The sequence below is a fragment of the Periplaneta americana genome, chromosome 2 (genome assembly GCF_040183065.1).
Source record: "Periplaneta americana isolate PAMFEO1 chromosome 2, P.americana_PAMFEO1_priV1, whole genome shotgun sequence".
In the NCBI taxonomy this organism is placed as follows: Eukaryota; Metazoa; Arthropoda; class Insecta; order Blattodea; family Blattidae; genus Periplaneta; species Periplaneta americana.
Window position 1 is genome coordinate 78,323,598 of NC_091118.1, and position 22,160 is coordinate 78,345,757.

Here is a 22,160-nt window from a genome sequence, read left to right on the forward strand (position 1 = left end):
TACGCGATTCCCAACCAAGAGGCTTCGACGGTGGCCGACGCGCTGCTTGACAACTTCATCTGCCGATTCGGGGTGCCCCGGGAATTGCATAGCGATCAGGGGCGCAACTTCGAATCCAACCTGATGGGAGAATTGCTCGAGCGTCTGGGGGTGCATAAAATCAGGACCACTCCCCTCCACCCACAGTCCGATGGTATGGTGGAATGCTACATCAAAACCTTGGAAGAGCATCTGCGGAAGGTGGTGTCCAACCATCAACGAGACTGGGATGCCAGAGTCCCACTGTTCCTCTTGGCCTACAGAGCTTCGGTCCACGATACAACAGGGATGACACCGGCAAACATGGTCTTCGGGAGAGAGCTGCGCCTGCCCTGTGATCTGCTGTTTGGCACGCCACCCAGCGCCGACCAGCCAGCAACTGACTATGTGGCAGAACTCACTGAGAAGTTGAATGGAGTTCACCAACTGGCCAGAGAGCACCTCAAGATGGCCAGCGACAGGATGAAGGTGCGCTACGACAGATTAGCCAACTCTGCAGGATTCCAGGAGGGCGACCTGGTGTGGCTGAGCATATCGCGCGGGCTTCACGGGGAAAGGGGAAAGGGGCCTACACGCGAGGGGAGGCTGCGCTCGCAGCTGCTACTTAACGCAGTGAATGTGGAACGACCTTCCCGACTATTCCAGAAGTCCGTCGAAGTGGAGATATCGAGATAATTCTCTACACACCTGTAGAAATTTCTCGCAACTATGATTTTGCTATAGAAGAAGAAGCGCCAGCGAACTCGAGCAGAGTTTTCAGTTATTCAGTCAGTGAGTAAGCCAGAGCAAGCAAGCCAGACCCGAGTTCGAGTACAGTGAACTGTCTCTGAAGGTCTGTGGTTCGAGATACTGTGAACTCGAGTGACTGAGATAGAAGAACTGTGAACTGAGAACTGGTAGTTCTGATTTGTAAATAGTACTGTGTAAATATTAGTTAAGATTAACAGTTCATTGTTGTGCATAATAGTCCAAGTAAGTTGTCATTGTCGTCGGTGGAGTGCTATAACGAATACTGTGTTGAGTGAAGATCCAATTGTTGACGAGAGCGTTTAAGGTGGATTGTAGAAAGGAATTATTGTGGCGAATAAATTACATTGTTGTTACTAATAAAATTCACAGTATGCAAAAAATCTTGCATGGCTTGCATTCCAGTTTTTAGTCAAGGAATTGATTCCAAGTGCATGTAACTCAGATTATTGTTTTGTTTCTTTCAGTGCGGATCATATAAACAAAATTCCTTAAGAAATGTATTCTCTCATTATTGTTTTCTATAAATTTACTTGCAATGTGTATTCTTTGACAGATTTATTTAATTTGTTGAAGCTTTTCTTTTGTGTAGCAACCGAGATTGTTGTGATGGCGACTGGAAATGATGAGGGCGTGGCTCTGATGCAGTGTTAACTCATGGTAATAGGTGTGTGTGTGTCAGATTGTGCCTTGCCTGTGGTTTTGCTTTAATGACTAACAGTTCTGTCTGCTACTAGCTGTGTTGCCAGTGCAATGCTCTCCATATTGAAATTCCAGTGAGTTCAAATGGAACAAAGACTGTGTTAGATGAATAGTCTTTTGTAATGATCATATTCAGTCAATATCCTCTCCTTCATTTGATGGTGAAGGACATAGATCTTGGAAAAATTGAATTCTTCTGACATATTTACCATGATGGAAATAATGTGAAGTACCATAATCATAACCATTGTTCATCCTCAGTGGTCTGTATTGGCTAGGGTTACCAAACGTCTGTATTTAGCAGGACATGTCCATATTTTGAAGGTCTGTCCTACCATTCGTATTTATTTTTGAAGATTTGTTAAATGTCAGTATTTTTATATAAAGTCCCAATCATTTCAGTTTCAGTAATTACATTTCAAAACATAATTCTGAACTGCGAATAAAACTTTAGTTTTTCGTCCATATATTTTATCCAGAGACTGAACTCACTTCAATGGTACAGTAGTGCTCCAAGTATTAGCGTCACTGGTCAATATTCTCTTTGGAATACAAGTCACGAATAAACCATGTTCGTAAAATCGGTCAATCGGTGTGCATAAACAGTAGCATGTTTCGGCCACCATCATAACACGGGGTTGAGCCAATTTCTGTTTCTTTCCACCTGAAAATCAACATCAGTAAAATTGTAAATATGCGAAATTTTTCTTCCGAGTGTAGTGAAGGCTTTTATTTCAGTCATCTGTCAGTAAATATGTGGTGAGTGAACTAGTTTTTGTAATTAGGCCTAAAAGTAACATTTTGGTAAAAAGTAGGTTGGTATTTTTCATATATGTTTCTTCATACTTTGCTGGCACTAAAAGTACCGTACTGTAATTGTATTTTTTTGTTTTAACTGTATTTTAATGCTTACCTTTTATTGTACAGATTATTTAACGCAAATTAACGAGTAATATCAATTTTGCAGCTTAACTTTGACTTTTAAACTAAGAAAGTACTAAAGAATAGGACATCTACAAAACTTTGACCTGTTCTTTACTCAAGAATATCTGATAACCCTCGTATTGGCTGTCAATTTATGAAATTTTGCACGTACACAATCATGTGACATCGCAAACCAATTTGAAAGGGTCAAGTTATCATTATTGTCAGCAACAAAACAATTAACATTAGTAGGTATCATTTTATCAGAGGAACTGTCATCATTATAGCATTGTCAGCAATATCAAAATCAGCATAGTAACATTATCATTATCATCATAGGCAGCAACAAAATTATCATTGGCAAAAATATGTGGTAGCAGTTTTTGTTACTGTTGCAAAAGGAAATTAAGTATTGACAGCACTGTTAATTTTTTAAATGTAGTTGTTAATTTTCAGTGTTTTCTCTCTGTTACTGATAGAATTTGTATAAAATATAGTTTGCTTTTTTAAATAAAATATAATGGTGTTCTGCGGCAAAGAACCTGTACAAAGCAAAATTTGTATAAATGGTAACATTTTAAAGAGGCTTAATGAATTCATTTATTTTGGTTTCAAGCTTTCTTTTCTACCTCATCTAGATATCTCACAAAAAATTTTAAATTCAATAAATCTGCAGGCATTATCAACAGTATAATGAAACCTTTCTTAGTCCAGAAACATATCCGCACTCGTCTATACAAGACCTTAGCAAGACCTGCCCTTTGTTACGACAGCAAAGCTTGGACCTTACGAAAAAGTGATGAAAGTAGAATTACAGCCAGTGAAATGAAGTTTATGCACCGAACAGCAGGATACACTAATTGAGATCATAAAAGAAATCAAGACATTCTACAAGAACTGGGAATGAAACCTGTACTGCAGTATATTCATCAATATCAAGACAACTGGCTTCACCATGTCCAGTGTATGCCTAGAACAAGGATTCTTCTAGCGATCTTGAACTACAGACCAACAGGGAAAAGATCATTGGGTCGCCCTGCATAGGCGGTGAGAGAACCACTTTCTTTGGAGGGGGGCAAAGCAAAACCATAGAATCCCCATATAACAGGATTATGGTGGACATCATTTACCTCCTCCAGCAACCTATTGAATTTATCGTAGAAAATGAGATGGGGCTCTGTCTCAAAGTATGGTACCAATGATCCTAGAAACCTAGTAAGTTGTTTCTCTTCATTAACACCAAACTGTAATTGCTTCGTTTAAAATGCCGTATGTGTGGTTAGGGTCTCTGAGAATATCAGTAATTTCACTTAAATATTCAGGCTAAACATTAGATACCGGTACAACAATTTTGTTACAGGCAATGCTATTCCAGCAATTTGGAATAAAATTGTGCTTCCACATTGAAAATCCTCACTTCAGAATGTGATCTACAGAATTTTGATATTTTCACTCTCACATGGTCACAGTATTACCATCACCAGTACATTCCCAATTTTCATGACTCATGTTCTTGCTTTCTACAGGTCATTTCACTGATAGAAACACAATAATTATAAGTCGCTGTTTAATATATTTTATTTAGAAAAAAAAACTATGCTGATATTTTATATACATTTTGTCAGTAACAATGAGAGAGAAACATTGAAAATTGAGGAGTTATATGAACAAGGGACATATACCAGAAAACCATGTTCGAAGGAAATAAAATTCGACATTTTAATTGTGGTTTAGTACTTAAAAAACTTTTTTAATGAATGCAGTAATGAACATATAAATTCTTTAAAATAGATATTGTAATATTTGAAATAGCAATTTGCATTTTAAAATGTGCCAGTGTACGCCCTTAGTAGATATAATATTAATGATAGGAATTTAATATACCAAAACTAAATTCAACTAACTGTTTTAAGTCACTTGTAATAATAATATGGTCATACAAAGTAAAGATAATTCAAAATAAATGAATAATTTATATTTTTCCATAGACTGATGTGGAATCAAGAAGAAAGTTGATGACTGTTTAACAAATGATACACAAATTTTTCTTGCTTGCCATTTTTCATCTCAGCAATCTTAATTATTTCAGTCACTTCGCTCCCCTCTTCCTGCCATATTTTGTTGGTTGCTTTGGTGAGTATTTCTTCAAACCAAGCCACCTCCTCTTCAGTGAGGTATTTAAAGAGACTTCGAATATAATTTTCCTTGGCAGTATTAAGTTATACAATGGAAATTGATGTAAACTTATATCTAATGGAATGGTTGAACATCATTTTGTGAAGGAAAATGGTTCAGAAGATCCAGAATATGAGGAATGTACTGCAAGCCTGTCATGTGGAGAAAATGTCATTCTTTCATAAGACTGAATTTTAAAAATTTTCACAATTAAGATGAATGTCACTTGTTTTGTGTGTAGCCGCATGATTTAAAGAAAGACTCTTAACGACTGATGTATTCTTTACAAAGTTTATCTCGTTGTATATCATGACATGCAGATAAACAATCGATTGTCATTACAAAGCAAGATATTGAAACAAAATTTTGCAAAATGGGCAACATGATTATGGGGAACAAGAAAATGCATTATACCTAAAAACTCCTCAATTGACAATTGATATTAGTGAATCTAGATTGTCAAAATAACCAGTGCTGCTAATAAATTTAATTTTCTCTTGAAATAGCAGTAAATATTGCTGCCACAAACACAATAATTGTGAACAATAGTATATCACCACCATACTGTAATTATCTCCTCCAGCAGCAACGTTGTTGTCATTGTTTTTGTCGTTGTCATCATCTTCTCGTCGTCGTCGTCGTCGTCGTCGTCGTCGTCGTCGTCATCATCATCATCATCATCATCATCATCATCATCATCATCATCATCATCATCATCATCAGCAGCAGCAGCAGCAGCAATAGGAACAATAGTGTCATTGTCAGCTCATGTGATCATCTTCGTCGTCATCATCGTCGTCATCATCATCATCATCATAATGGCCAGCAACATCATCATGATCATTATCCATCCAAATACATAAATGAACCAACGTCATAGAGTCTGTGAAGAATCTTATCTACTTGAGGATTAATATACTTACTTTTGAGAAACCCGGAGGTTCATTGCCGCCCTCGATCCTTATCCTGTACAAGATTAATCCAGCCTCTATCATCATATCCCACTTTTTCCCTCCTGTCTCCCAACTAACACTCTATATGCATTTCTGGATTCGCCCATACATGCTACATGCCCTGCCCATCTCAAACGTCTGGATTTTATGTTCCTAATTATGTCAGGTGAAGAATATAATGCGTGCAGTTCTGCATTGTGTAACTTTCTCCATTCACCTGTAACTTCATCCCTCTTAGCCCCAAATATTTTCCTAAGAACCTTATTCTCAAACACCCTTAATCTCTATTCATCTCTCAAAGTGAGAGTCCAAGTTTCACAACCATACAGAACAGCCGGTAATATAACTATCTTATAAATTCTAACTTTCAGATATTTTGACAGCAGACTAGATCACAAAAGCTTCTCAACCGAATAATAACATGCATTTCCCACATTTATTCTGTGTTTAATTTCCTCCCGAGTGTCATTTATATTTTTGTTACTGTTGCTCCGAGATATTTGAATTTTTCTACCTCTTCGAAGGATAAATCTCCAATTTTTATATTTCCATTTTATACCATATTCTAGTCACGAGCATAATCGTGTACTTTGTCTTTTCAGGATTTACTTCCAGACCTATTGCTTTACTTGCTTCAAGTAAAATTTCCGTGTTTTCCCTAATCGTTTGTGGATTTTCTCCTAACATATTCACATCATCTGCATAGACAAGAAGCTGATGTAACCCATTCAGTTCCAAACCCTGTCTGTTATCCTGAACTTTCCTAATGGCATATTCTAGAACGAAGTTAAAAAGTAAAGGTGATAGTGCATCTCCTTGCATTAGCCCGCAAATACGGACTGTGCTGTAAGTTTCACTAAGACACATATTAATTAATCGAACTACGAGTAGTTTCTTGGGAATACCAAATTCAATAAGAATATTATATAAAACTTCTCTCTTAACTGAGTCATATGTCTTTTTGAAATTATAGCAGATACATTATCTCCCCCACCAAATAAATCTTGCAAACTGTGTTCCTACTCATGATTTTCCAACTAATACTGTAAATATTTCTGATTTCCACCTCTTGTAGGCTTACCAAATGTTCTATCCACAGTAGTAGCTTGGTTTTAAGAATCCTGATTATGTTTGGGGATGGTTACAGAGACTTGTAGTTTCCTTCTTCTTCAGTCGTTCAATCTCTCTCTCATATAAATAAATTTTTATCTTGCTAAAGAAATAAACTGCTAACAGCTGCTTGCAGCAATGACATTGTTTTTTAGTTGTCCAGCATTACCAGAAGATATCAACTTGTGATGAAAATCTTAACATTAAAACTGATTTACTGTGTAATTATTTGTAATTCAGATGTCACAAATTGTTTTTGCAATTGGTGCAAACATTTGGAGCTGTATTCTTGTGATATCAGAATTGTAAGCTTATGCAAAGAGGGATAGAAATATATTCTATTTTCCTCTTCCTAATAACAGTTATTTGATTTCACTGAAACTCTGAAGATAGTATTGGAAGAAATTTGTATGAGTCATTGAAGTCCTTATACCGTAGGTAAAAACAAAAGACGAACTGAAAAAGTCATTAAAATAATGGTCTTATATGGGAAAGATATGAAGGAATGAGAATGAAATGTCGTAGTCCAAAGCCAACTTTTAACAAAAATAGTTATTTGAGCGAGTTTATTTCGTACATACTCGTATATGGGGAAGCTACTAGTAAAATATTATAAAATTTACTCAACATATAAGAGAAGTATATACTATAAAAATTATCATACCATATGCTATAGAATTAGATTCTAAACTTTTAATACACTCTCCTGTGAAATTTTGTTTTTGTGGCTTAGGAATATATCGTTCTCATCCCTTCATATAACCATCATTATCATTGTTGGTACTACAACGTGTTGCAGGCTTTGATCGCCCCTATAATGCGCCTCCATTCATTCCTATCTTTTGCTTCCCTTTTCCACACCCATACTCTCAATATTTTGGAAAGATATAATAAGGAGTAAAATTGTAATTAACAACAAAAATAGTTGAGAATATTTAAAATGTCATTTGAAGACAAGACAGAAAGTTTAGCAAAATATAATCGACCAATCAGCATAATAATACATTATTTTCGAGGGGGGAAATATGAATAGAAACTTCCAGCATACACTTCTTAATGGGCCCAGAATATTCATACAGCTTGAAGGTACGGAAATATTCATTGCCTCAATATACCACCCTCTATATTTACAGATATTTGAAAAGATCATGAACTTACTAGTCAATGAACATAAATATTTTATCATCTGCAATGACTTGAATGAAAATATAGGTTATGGAACTCAAGTATCACTACATACGAAGGCGAATTTCTAATGAATCACTTAGATTACTGTTATGGTATAACAGGACCACAATAACAATTGAAGAGTTGATAGCAAAAACCGGACAAGTCCAAAAATTCAAATTTTGAGGATAGTACAGTTCTCTTCATCTCATTTCAAGCGGCATCTATTGGCATAACAAGTTGATACAAAAACCGGATTTGTGCCACTGAAATGAGTGTTTGAAAATGAGGCATTTCTGCAAAAAGCAGGTTAGTCCAATGTCTTTCTAGCAAAAGAAAAATTTATCCAGTTCTTGTTAGAAAATATCATGAAGATGACATTAGTGTTGTCTTCTTTTGTTTCATCGCCATATTAGCTGTTATTGCCGGTGTTATTGATTAAATATTTCGTTTTACAAATGAATGATCATCAAAATGAACCATATCCAAATATGGAATAGCCAAAGAGGAGGAAGAAAAAAGAAAATAAGGGAGACAAAATAAGAAATGCCAAAGTTAAAGGTGAAGAATATATAAATCATATTGTGAAACTGATTCCAAGACGTGTAAAAACAGCTATAATAATATATATTTTTTATTGAGCATAGTTTATTGTGTTGTTATTAGAATAATTATTTTTTGGTACCGGTACTTGATATACCTGATGTGCCAAGAATTCAAAGACTGAAGGACACAAATTTAGAAAGAGAAAAATATATATAAAAAAAAAAAACATAGATAATATTGTTTTTCTTGTTCAGGGAATCATTCCAACATTAAGTTTTTAATGTAATAAAACACTTTAAAGTATTTATTTGTATGTTGATACAGTTAACAATATGAATAAAACATGATTTCATATACGTTTTCTTACTTAATGTGTGTACATATAAAATTTTCTGCAAAAAGTGGTTATGTCCAAATGCCCTCCCCCCCCACTCCCCCAAGAAACCATCTAAAGAGAACAGTGAAACTTTTTATGAAGTTGGTAGATATATGAGATACTTGAATAAAATATGTCAGATTATTATATTGTGTGAGATTATTATATTGTGTGAGAAACGTGAGGGACAGTTTTTTCCTTTTTCTGAAAAATTAATATTTTGAACTTGTACGGTTTTTGCAATCAACCCTTCAGTTCTATGTAAGTGTTCTTGATTCCGACCATCTGCCAGTAAAATTAATTGATCTTTAAGATCCTAACTCTTCATATTAATCATCAACTCTCAACCTATATAAATATTAAATCGGATTATTTTACCAAATATCTACACAATGCAATTCCAGAAACCATTCCAAAAATTTAAATTTAAGATACAGATCAAGCCATCCAAATCTTTTGTGACACTATACTATTAACATAAAAAGTTATACACGGGAAGATTCGACTCTCAAAATAAAAAAATTTCACGCACGCACGCACGCACGCACGCACACACACACACACACACACACACACACACACACACACACACACACACACACACACACTGTCGAGCAATTAAAACTCACAGGAAAAACGTTTGCACCTTTACCAAGAACTTTTCGAAAAATCTACAACTAAACAACTCTAATCAAGAGCCTGAGCAAAGTAACATGGGGAAGCTCACAAGAGACACTGAACGAAATGTGCAGTAGGCCCTACATGCATAAAACCGGTAATCATATATGGTGGTGAAGTTATAATAACAGCCAACATAACAAGCACAAAACAACATTCTATGACTCACATCAGGAGCAGACAATGTACTGTCTTCGCGCTACGAGTTGGCGCTGGGAGTAGATAGGCGGGACGGGGGAACTTCACGCTACACTCTGACCTGAAAACTTCGTCCACTTACTTGGCTACACGGGAATGGAGTCAGACATAAAAGATTCCGCATCTTCGGTGCTGTCGCTATGACTATCATTATCACATTTTTCAAAATTTCTTGAGTATGATCTGTCCATGATAATCGTCTGTTTATGTTCCAGCCATGTATATTAATTCGAATCTCTCAACAAAGCCATTAGCCCCACCGCCCCCATCCTGATGGACACAATGAGTGTTCTGGACACATTTACGGTAGTCAAAACTCCCGTAACATTTTTATTGTGCCAGAACTTGGGAAACGTTAAATTGGTAGGCCTATCTATCCGCATTTCGTCCAGATACAAAATCGGTTTTTCCACTTTCCTAAGCTTTCTTATTTGCTGTAGATATCTTCACGTATTCTAATTTACAGTGTTTTCCTCAATTTTTTTTGCTGCACACTTCTTCCGCCTGAAATCCTTTTTCTTCAGTATTCGTCTTAATGTTGTCTTTCATTTCAAATCAATTTTCTCTTGTAAAAGGGTAGACGTTTGTTGCAGCTTGGTACTATTTTTTTACTTGTTATTTAACGACACTGTAATAACTACTAGCTTCTTCAGTGTCGATTGAATTGATGATGGCGAGATGGTATTTGGCGAAATGAAACCAAGGATTCGCCATAGATTACCTGACATTCGCCTTCCGCTTGAGAAAACCTCGGAAAAAACCCAACCAGGTAGTCAGCGCAAACGGGAATCGAACTCACTCCCGAGCACAACTGCAGATCAGCAGGCAAACGCGCTACCTCCTGAGCTACGCCGGTGGCCCTCTTTCTTTTTCAAATAAAAATTCTCAATTATATCTTTTTTGTCAATCTCCCGTCGAAGTCATCTACATTTGCGTTTCGGTAGTCTGGACGTTTACATTTTTTTTCTCCCTCAGGTGTCGACAACGCACTTTCTTCTGTGCAGTCTTTCATTTCATTCCTTATACGCTGTATTGTTCTTGTGGATAGATTAGAGTACTTTTCTACCTTTGCTGTAGGTTTCGTAAGAGGAATGCAAAGGCACTGTTGTTCTTTTTCATCACAGAATTATTTTGCACTTCTAATAATATTCCTTTCTTCGCTATAGATTGTCAATCCTTGTTTCCTCTTTGTCGACATATTTACAATAAACAAAAAACTGCTATAAACCTAAATAACAGTATACAATAACATAAATTCTATTAACTGTATTATTATCAACACTCTTAACACGAAAAGCAAAGGATAACTAAAGCAATACAAGATTTGTGGTATACTGAAAACAATTGTCGTGTTGAAACTATTAAAACACTACATTAAAAACCCCACTATTATTTTCACAAAGTCGCAAAGACTCATAGACACGTGCAGTAGATGTCTGTGAAACAGGAATATTGCAGTGAACAGCGCGGTGCGCATGCGCGACTGTTTCCCCTCCGCCCCGTCTAAGTACTTCAGCCGCCTTCTCCTGGCGTGACAACAGTACATAAGAAGAAGAAATGTACATACAACCAAAATTTCAACTCACTTGAAGATAAGTGTCAGAGGAAGAACAATTGCTTATATACATCTGAAGTCTGATTAGTGTAACTGGCCAGCCTATCCCATTATCTCCTTGCTTCATTGCCTTATGAGTGATGCCTTATTGGTGTCACTTATGAGGTTTAAACCTGTCTTCGGGCAATTGACTAAACAACAACAATATAAAAGAAATAAAACAACAAGCAGCAATAACCTACCTCAAAATCAAATCTCTACAAGATACAACATGGTTCAAACCCATAAGAGAAGAACAAAAACTAAATATTTCCACAGAGGTAGAATTAATATTACTACCATTATGTCCACTCTCATACCACGCATATAATATCCACCTAAATTTAACTGATAAAGTGAAAAAAGACGAACTCTCAGTTGAAGAGCTGAAACACATATATCACTACTAACAATAGAAGAAAGATATCCTTTAACAAACTGATTACGTATATACACAGATGACTCATTGCAGAAAGAAGCAGATAATGCAGCAGCAGGAGTTTACTCATTCCTCTTCTCTCATTATTTAGCGGTTGGTCAGTACAAGATAAATTTTGTTGCTGAACTGGAAGCTATAAAGCTTGCCTTAGAACAGTTCAACTACAGAATAAACAAGTATAACAAAGCAGTTTCCTTAGTAGACTCCAAAACTGCCATACAAGCAATAGCTTCAAATAAGAACCCAGTAACCACAATCACAGAAGTAAGAAAGCTAATCAGACTTGTAGAAAATCAAGTTAGTCAACAAGCATAAGGGAAGACTTGGGCAAGCATCAATAAAATCTGCAACAACTGTCATAGACCTAGACCAAAGCTATATTTCGTTTAAACTCGGGACATGATAACTTAGTTGTCCAATTCTACAAACTTGAAGTATACTGTATGTAACAGATGAGTGTACCCTATGTCAACAACAAGGCTCAAGAATGGACTATGAACACCTACAAGAGTGTTCAAAACTAAGGGGTATATTTATGTACAGCTCACAACAGTAAAATTTTTGGAAACATTCAACATGTTTTTCCTCCATTACTGTATCTTGTACAATAATGAAAATTAGTATGTGTAAAATACTGTACTTCTACTATATGAAAAAAAATATTTTTACGATTAAAAAAAAATTATTATTATTTTTTTTTTTTTTCAAAATTCAGAATGGTGGCAGTTTACTGTGCAGTGATGAAGCGTTTCCCTTACAATTCATAAACTTGTTAACTTTTTTAAGTTCTCTCTCTTTTATTTTATTGCTGAAACTCATGTTTACAATAGGATGCTCTTTCAACTACATTCCTTAATAAACAATATTTTTTTTTTTTTTATTTTGTGTTAGAAGAAAATACTGATATTTGACCATTTTTTAAAATGAATTTATTTTTTATCAGACAATCTATCAAAGGTAGAGAAGTGATTTTGCATCACATTGTAGACATGACATGCATAAATACACACAAAAAAATTCATCGCAGAATGTTGGATAGTTTTTGAGTTATGAGGGAAACGCTTCATCACTGCACATTGAACTGCCACCATTTTGAATTTTGAAAAAAAAAATATATATATACATAAATAATTTGTTTTAGTCGTAAAAATATTTTTATCATATAGCAGAAGGACAGTGTTTTACACATAGTAATTTTCATTATTGTAAAAGATACAGTAATGGAGGAAAAATTGTTTGAATATTTCCAAAATTTTACTGCTGTAAGCTGTACCTAACCCCTTAAACAAAGAGTTTCAAAAGTCAATCAGTTGTTAAAAAACTGGAATGACATCACTGTGTACAACTATTACTGGATCAAACTACTACATACTAATACTTACCGAATTATATAACAATCTTTATATTCTCCACTTCTGTAATTACCTACATAAAAAAACCTCAAACCAACTCGAACCCCACACTTTCTTCACGAACATCTCAACCACCTGATCTGAATGACAATGATGACAACGACAAAGATGGCACCAGCAACAAAAATAATAGCTCTTAATTATCTTGTCAAATAAGCTCAAATACATTCTCACTTCTCGATTCAGTGACCACAATCTTTCTGACTTTTCTACTATTAGCAAAGAGATTGCAAGATACAGGCCATTCGTTATCTCGTGAAACCTACTTTGTATGCAAGGGGAAGAACAAGATGGACCAAAAAAGTTTCCTTCCGTCACTGTGCTTCCACTTGCAGCTAGCTACCTCACTTACCTCCACCATAAGATCCTTACTCTGGGCTACAGCGCATGCATCCATTTGGCTCCACGAGATAATGAATGACCTATATAATATATTATCTATCCAATATTTCATACAATACCAATACTTTTTAAAAAGGCAAGGGTCATAAACATAACCTGAAACTTTAAGATAATGATCAAGGGGGAGAGGAGGAAGTGACATCTATGATATGCTATGGGTTTCACATTCCGACAGCTCTCTGAAGCTGGCAAGTAGAAACAGGGGCGTCATTTCAGTATTTGCTTGGGAGGGGGGGCAGTTTTTTTAAGGAAGGCCCTATAGGGCATATTGTGCAGCCAATTGCCTCCCTATTTTCTCTGAAATGAATTATTTTTCATACCATAAACTGATGTGAACTTAACTGCTGGGGTTAACTTGTCCATTAAAAAAAAAAGATTTAAGCCAAATAGTGTTCTCGCTTTCACACATAAAATTTGTTTCATGTGATTGACTGTGGAGCTAAAGAATAAAAATTAGTCTATCTAAAATTTACAATTTTATTTTTGAAAATGCTATTGCAGGTAGGGCCTAAATATTCTCTTTCCCATAAGTGATACTAGCAAAATATTTTTAGAAATTTGGAAATTAGTACAAGAAGACTATTTGTAAAATCCACTCATAACTATAATTTAGCACGTTATTATACCTAAGCATGTCTTACAGTACAGATAGTTCATTTTATGTGGAATGCTGAGAATAGTGGCTGCATGGCACACATTCACTGATAGTAACATCACTGGTTGCGTGCTGTGTGCCTTTGTTGGATTTCAAATACAAAATATTGCGTACTTAACAAACAAATACTACTGAAAATGATCGTCTGCAGTGTACATACATGTATTTTGTGAGAAGCTGACTTATACTACTGGAGAACGAATTTATCTAGTGGAGTATTATGTAAAGAAAAATAATTACAACAAATGCATTCGTAGATTTGTGTGCAAATTTATCAATTCAACAAGTCTTATGTTTCGAAGTTAATGAAAAAGTGGCGTTTCAATTTGTGACATGCCTAGGGAGCGTAAACAACATGTTTTAACTGCAGAAAATTTGAAGATATTAAAGTGTGATTAGAATTGAAGAGTTCAGAGCCATAGTGGGCCGAGCACCATTTATTAAAACCATAGAAAACAAGAGTTAAAATTAAGTGATTACCATAATTTAACGAAACATATGCACATTAAAATTAAATGATATGTAAATCTTCATTAAATTATGATATTTACTTAACTTTAACTCTTGCTTTCTCCGTTTTTAATAAATGGCGCTTGGCCTACTATGGCTCTGAACCCTTCAATTAAGTCCAAAGAAATCTCTTCATAGCCTAGCTCAAGGAACAAACATATCCTGTGGGTCAGCTCACAAAGCAACCCAGCTAATTAAATTCCGACCACATAGTCTAAAATAAGGTTCGTGCAAGAAATCAAGCAAACAGTTTTTTCCCCTAGAATACGGTTCTGCAATTGGTTTTTTGAAAATGTTTACAATGCACACCTTGATCCATAGTTAATGTTTAGGACTGTTGAGGCATGGTTTTATCTCAATAGTCATGTCAGTTCTCGATATATGTGATATTGGAGTGATGAAAATCCGCATATTGTACAGCAAGTCCCAGTGCACAGTGATAAAGTAGGGGTTTGGTGTGTGATTAGTGTGAGACGAATAAATAATCGGGCCAATATTTTATAACACAACTTTGAATATATGTATGTGAATACAGTACTACCTCCATTTTTCAGCCAACTTACAGACGAAGAAAAACAATACGGTTATTTTCAGTAGGACAGTGCTACCCCACATACTGCCGAACGTTCAATGGACACCATAAAGGAAGTTTTCAAAGATCAGATAATAAACAGAGGTTTGTGGCCCCCTCCAGGGTTGTCATACATACGACTATAGTCGTATGCATACGACTTTTGACAAATTGTACGAGGTACGACCGCACTATATGTCGTTCGTAATTTTCTACTACTATTTCACTGAAGGAAAAGATTATTTTGGAACTTACTATGCTGGTTTATAATTAAAATAAAATTGATGGTTAATTCATCCCTTTGAGACAAGTTTTCTTCATTCAGTATATATCCTGGACTAATATGAAACATGCTTTTAAGGAGGGGGGAAATCCTTTGAAAATCGATCTGATAACTATGCTTGCCATGCAAATCACAGTTTGTCATCTTGAGCTCTTAGGTTTCACGAATAGGGCGCGGTTATATCGACGTAACACAGGCTAAATTTTATTAACTTCCTTGTTTGTTCTATGAAATAGTACAGCAGTCTAAATGTGCCGACATTATAGAGGTGTTGGGTTTGAGTCAACTGTAGACGAATTAATTAATTTGATATAATTTTCAGCCTCCACATTGATTGAAATTAAAATATCTGCCGCCTCTCCAGCCAAGATCAAATTTCTGCCGACGTTAAATATAACAAAGTTGTTTCTAACCAAATATCACTGTGGACATTTTACGGCAATGAAGAAATGGGTGGTGATTTGTTTCAATGCTAAATGCCATTGTGGATGTGAACAATAATTAGTAATATTCTTAATTGAAACTAAAATTTATTAGTAGACATATATATATATATATATATATAAGTTTATTTTACGATTCTTTATCAACTGCGATGGTTATCTGGCATCAATGACATGAAGGTGATGCCAGTGAAATGACTTCAGCGCCAAACTGTTATCCAGCTTTGCTCTTAATGGGTTGAGGGAAAATCCCAAAACAACTCAACCAGGTAACTTGTCTCAACCAGGACTTGAACCCTGGCCCGCTTGTTTCACAGTCAGAGATGCTAACCATTGGTACACAGTGATGGACTAGAATTATATATATTAGGAAGCTGAGAAATGTACGACAATTTTCATAAGTTGGTATGACGGTTGCGATTCCTTTATTTGGCAACCCTGCCATAGACCCCCTGATCTCAGTTGCTGTGATTTTTTCTCTGGGGAAACTTAAAGTGTAAAGTAATTTTTCTCCCATTCACCATTTCTTCCAGTATATCCCTCAGTAGGAAATTCTTCTTAGCCAGTGATCCAGCCAATTTCTTTTTCTCTTCCTGATTAGTTTCACCATTATTCTTTCTTCAATCACTCTTCCTAGCACAGCTTTAGTTCTTATTCTTTCTGTCCACTTCACATTCTCCATTCTTCTTCATATCCACATTTCAAGTGCTTCTAGTTTTTTCCTTCATTTCGTCGTAATGTCCATGTTTCTGCCCCATACAATGACATGCTCCACACAAAGCACTTCACTAGTCTCTTCCTTAGTTCTTTTTCCAGAGATCCGCACAAGATGCTCCTTTTTTCTATTAAGCTTCCTTTGCCATTGCTATCCTCCTTTTAACTTCCTGGCAGCAGTTTATGTTTCTACTTATAGTGAGTGCACCCCAAGTATTTGAAGCTGTCTACTTGTTCTACTGCTCATTTCGAATTCGCACGTTTACCTTCTTTATTTTCTTCCGATAACCATGGTCTTCGTCTTATTTGCATTTATCTTCATCCCATATTGCTCACACCTATTATTTTGTTCCAGTAGTATATCCCTTACTATCATCTCCTGTTCTGCTAACAACACCATATCATCAGGAAATCTTATACTACTGGGTTCAAAAAGTTCCCGGAATTTTACCACCATTTTTCGTATTAATATATAACAAGGGATATTATACATTTGTTTTGTTGGTAACATTCATGATGTCATTTCCTTAAAGTTTGTTGATAATGGCAATTGATGGTTTTGAGTTGTAGGCAATTGTTTATCATAGTGTTTTGTTTGTTCGTCGCATTTTGTAATTATGTCCACAGAGCAACGTACAAACATCAAGTTCTGTGTTTTGTTACACAAAACTCCTGCAGAGACATTAAGATTGTTGGAAGAAGCATATGGCGAAGCAGCAATGAAAAAAACTCAAGTGTATGCCTGGCATAAACACTTTTCTGGTGGCTGCGATAGCATCAAAGATGACGTACGCAGCGGCCGACCAACAACTGCAACAAATGAAGCAATCGCTCAGTGTGTGCATAATGTTGTTAGGGACGACCGACGTAAAACATAAAAGAGATAGCAGCAGAGGTCGGAATATCAGTCGGAAGTGTACACAGTGTTCTTCACAAGTATCTCAATATGCATTACGTGTCTCAGAAGTTAGTTCCGAAAATGTTGTCGGCAGAACAGAAAGAAACAAGAATGACTCTTGCTGGGGACATGATCAGTATGGCTGTTGAAGATGATGATTTCTTAAACAAAATTATTGCTGGTGATGAAACTTGGTGCTGCTTGTACGACCCAGTCCCTAAATGACAGTCATCTGAGTGGAAATCGAAAACATCTCCTCGGAAGCAAAAATTTCCTAGGGACACTTCCAAAGGCAAAGTTATGTTGGAAGTTTTCTTCGACTCTCAGGGTCTCATCCACCATGAGTTCATTCCAGAAGGTCGTACTGTAATGAAAGAATTGTATGTAGAAATCCTCCACCACCTCCGGGACGCAGTGAGAAGGAAACTTCCAGAAAACTGGTTCCTTATGCATGACAATGCACCTGCTCATTGCGCAATTATTGTAAAGAATTTTCTTGCCATGCACAACATAACTGCTTTGGATCACCCACCATATACTCTCCTGATCTCTCACCACCTGATTACTTTCTGTTTCCCCGTCTGAAAAGACATCTGAAAGGACGGAGATTCAATGCTGAAGAGGTTATCGCAAACGCAACGAGAGCACTAAGATGGGTTTCACAAAATGGCTTTCAGGCCTGCTTCCAGGAACTCTACACGCGTTGGCAAAAGTGTGTTGTTGCGGAAGGCAACTATTTTGAAAGGAATGCTGTAGAATAGTGTTTAAGGTACGTTGTTTCTATGATACTAGCAAATTCCGGGAACTTTTTGAACCTAGTATGTATATTTTATTCTTCTTCCTTCTGCTATCAACCCTCTCATGTTGTGAAAACAGGTCTTCACTAAACGTCAAAGTAGATGTTGAACAGGGAAAGTGATAAGGGCATCCTTGACGTACTCCTCTTCCTTTTCCACTTCCCTCTCACTATCACAAATTCCGAAAGACACGGATTTGGTTGCTCTAAATAATTGCAAAAAAAGAAACTATTGTCAATTTCCGTCTAGGAGTGTGATATAGTCGTCATAAATTTATTTTATACGCTGAAAATATTAGCATTTAATTATGCAATGGATTGAATCACCAGATTCTTTGATGCATTCATAATGGGAAAAAAGCATTGCCAGATTATATCCATTGCTATAAACAATTTCCTGGATTAGCCCCAACAAATCTCGTATTTTCATTTCTTAAACTAGGCTAGAGAGACACCCCCGATTTCTGGGGACAGTCCCTTGTTTTGAGCTTCTGTCCCCAGGGAGCAAATGTCCCCGTTTTTGTCCCCGAAGTTTTGATTTTGTTTCAATAACATTTTACACGTAAATATTTAAGTATCATGATGAAACTGCTGCCATACATGTACATTTCCGAATGGTTCTCAGTATGAGACAGAAGAACCAGCGAGCACAATATGAGATATTCTGCACTCTTTGAGAAGAACATAGCATCTTAATCTTCATTTGCGTTGCAAGGAAGCGTTAGAAACTGCGTCCATTTTTAAGTAGTTAAAAAAAATGAGGAGTTTTGTGACAAACCAACAGGTGAAAAGTGGTATGATGTTTTTGAACATTTCAAAAAAAAAAATTACATTACATTTGAAAATCTTCTCAAAATAGTGTCATTAATCATGTGTCTTTCAGTCAGTATTCATCAGTTGAAAGACTTTTCTCCACAATGAACTCAATCTGGACTGATGAAAAGTCAAGAATGAAAATTGAAACAGTTAAAGCTTTGTTACAAGTGAAAACAAAATTTTATTTCTCATGTGAAGTACTTAGTGTGAAGCTGTATGGGAATAAACACTTTCTTAAAAAGATATATTCTTCAGACAAGTACTTGTAAAATGTGTGTCTTAGGGTTCAGTGTGTACAATATTTTGTGAAAAATTTCCATGTGTGCTACAGTACTGAAATTTAATTCTTAACGGCTATAATTATGTATAGGAGTTACGTGTGTTTATGCCTCTTTTTCAAAAGGTTAAGACACTCTACACATTTAGTGTGCAAAGTTCTATCATTGTTACATGTTACATGTATTTTCTGCAACATTTCAATGGAGAGTGACTAGATAAGCATTTGTGATTTTTCTTGAAATTGCCGATGTCCCCTGCTGGACCATAAAACATCTGGTCAGCATATCTTAAACGTTTATAAATGTGGAATATTTTAGTGTTAAAAGTACAATTATCACATTTGTTCCTCTAGTAGTATTACTGAATTACTATTTTTTTAATATTTTAACTCAGGGAAGGAGCAAATGTCCTACACTGCCCCTCTCTGAGTAAAAATGGTATGAAAATTTCTTACTGATACCTATTACAGATGCTATGAGTTTCACAGTTCCATATCATTATTGTCATATAATTAATTAAAAATAGCTGTAGAGAAGCTGTAGTGATAACTATTTCGTAATTTCGAATAAGCCATATGGTGTGACTGATTGACTTCTTGATTGTTACAGATCGGGAGAAGAACTTTGCTCTGGAGCAGTATGGCAGCAGCTCTCGTTGCTTCGATCACACCAACCAGATGTGGGAGGAGCGGTCATGCCGCCAGGTGCGGCAGTGGCAGCACTGGGGCTCAGGCTGCTACCAGTTTATATGCCAGCAAGGTCGCTTGCACATTGTTGTGGCCAACTATACATATACATGCTACTACCACGGCCAGGAGCTGGCTGTGCGCATCATCTCCAATGGCTGGCTGCATAAAGGTGCTCTCGTCTGTCCCCCCTGCGAGGAGCTCTGCCAGGTCAGCCTTCAACACCATTTTACTTAAATTTTTTATTTAAACTTTTATTAAACTCTGTAGCTGCTATTTGTCATAGTTCTGTATCAGGGGCGAAATGTGTCATGACGTAGACATCGGATTTTTAGGCACTAAAAATTGCAGTTTTAGGCGCCTAAAATAAGCTCAAAATTTGTAAAATTAGGCTCTATTTTAATGAAAATAGGCATTTTAGGCACATCAAGGTATCATACTTATTTCTTCCACTGAAATTTCTAGTTATACACTAAAATACGCACAAAAAAGTATGTCTAAACATTAAAAAAGAATACTATATTATATTTATGAACAGAGCTGCACAAATTTAATATATTGAAACTAATGAAATAATGATTATTGATATCAAGATTACTCATTTTAAGTTATTGAAATTCAGTTCCATGCTCAGACTTTATTATAATTATCTGCACAGTACACCACCAGAATTTTTTCTAAAGTCTCCACAGTTAACCTTTGCCTTTTGTCACTGAGAATCATTTTGAAAGCAGAAAAACTTCTTTCAACCGAAACTGATGTGAGAGGCGCAAATTTTAAATTAGGTACAATAGAAACATCAATACTTACTGGAACATTTACACTTTCCCCCGATATCACTCTTGATACTTTTTCCAACAATGAAAATCCTACATTCTTATTTAATACGTTGTCCCACTTATTTTTAACTTTTTTCCCAGTTTCGCCCAAAGCAGAATGTATGTTCACTTGAGCTTCCTTTACTATTGCTATTTGGCTACAAAGAGATTGTTTTTCACGTTCTAATTGTTCAATGCTTGCAGGTATGAAAGAAAAGTTTGATGTTATGTAGGCAATATCGTTTTTCACTCGTGAGTCATTCAGACAATCTTTCACTGCTTTCACACACGCTGCACTATCAGTTTCAGGTAATTTATCAATAACTGTGACCACTTCTTTAAAATACTTAGAATAATACACCACTGACTGAATCCAGGTTCCCCATTGTGTAACAACCAGCTGAGGTGGGAGTGGGATATCTGGAAAGTTCTCTCTGAATATTGAAATCCTGGATGGGGCTTTACAAAAACATTTTTTTGTGTTAGAAATAAACGAATTGACAAGAGGAAATTCATTCCGGATTGTTTCAGAAACCCTGTGAAGGCCATGTGCTAGACAGGTTACATGCGTGAGGTTAGGATAAAATGTTTTAAGAAGTGGAGCTGCAGCAACCATGAATGAGGCAGCATCAGTACAAAACAACAGAACTTTAGAATCGTCTATATTACCTGAGTATAAAGACTGTAGGCCTTTATTTACAAAATAACCAATGGCTTGGCTATTCACTTTCGAAAGTTCCTTAACACATACGAGGTGTGGAATCGAAGGTCCATCAGGACTAAGTTTTCCTACTACCATATTTGCTATATACCTATTCATAGGATCTGAGGTTTCATCCACAGAGACCCATATGTAAGAATCACCTATATCCTCCCGAATGGAAGCTAAAGTTTCATTGTATATTCTGTCTAAGTAATTTTTTCTTAGGGTCGACTCAGGTGGGATATTTTGTTTGTAGTATTTTTGTAAAAACTGTCTTAAAACCGGATTTTCAATTGCATTCCAGGGAATGTTAGCAGCAACAAACGCTCTAGTTAAATCAGCATAGAAATTTCTGCTGAGATTGGATGAAGTAGGCTGTGTTAGTAAAGTTTGTTGCAGTTGATTTTTCTGCTGAGCTTTAGCCTTATGAGCCGCTCCTTGCACATGCTGCTTTAGGTGGCACTTCTTTTCTTGCGAAATCTAAAAGTGTAAAGTAAACTGAATTAAAATAAAATCCTAATTGTTGT

General features: G+C 36.0%; 1 protein-coding gene across 2 annotated transcripts in view; it reads left to right on the plus strand.

Annotated features, from left to right (window-relative positions):
- Positions 1-22,160, plus strand: part of Invadolysin (leishmanolysin-like peptidase, invadolysin) — a 690,653-nt gene that overhangs the window by 661,075 nt on the left and 7,418 nt on the right. For both annotated transcript variants that reach the window (XM_069818006.1, XM_069818007.1), the window contains exon 11: positions 20,036-20,322. In XM_069818006.1, the coding sequence (XP_069674107.1) occupies positions 20,036-20,322 (287 nt within the window). The remainder of the gene's footprint in view (positions 1-20,035; positions 20,323-22,160) is intronic.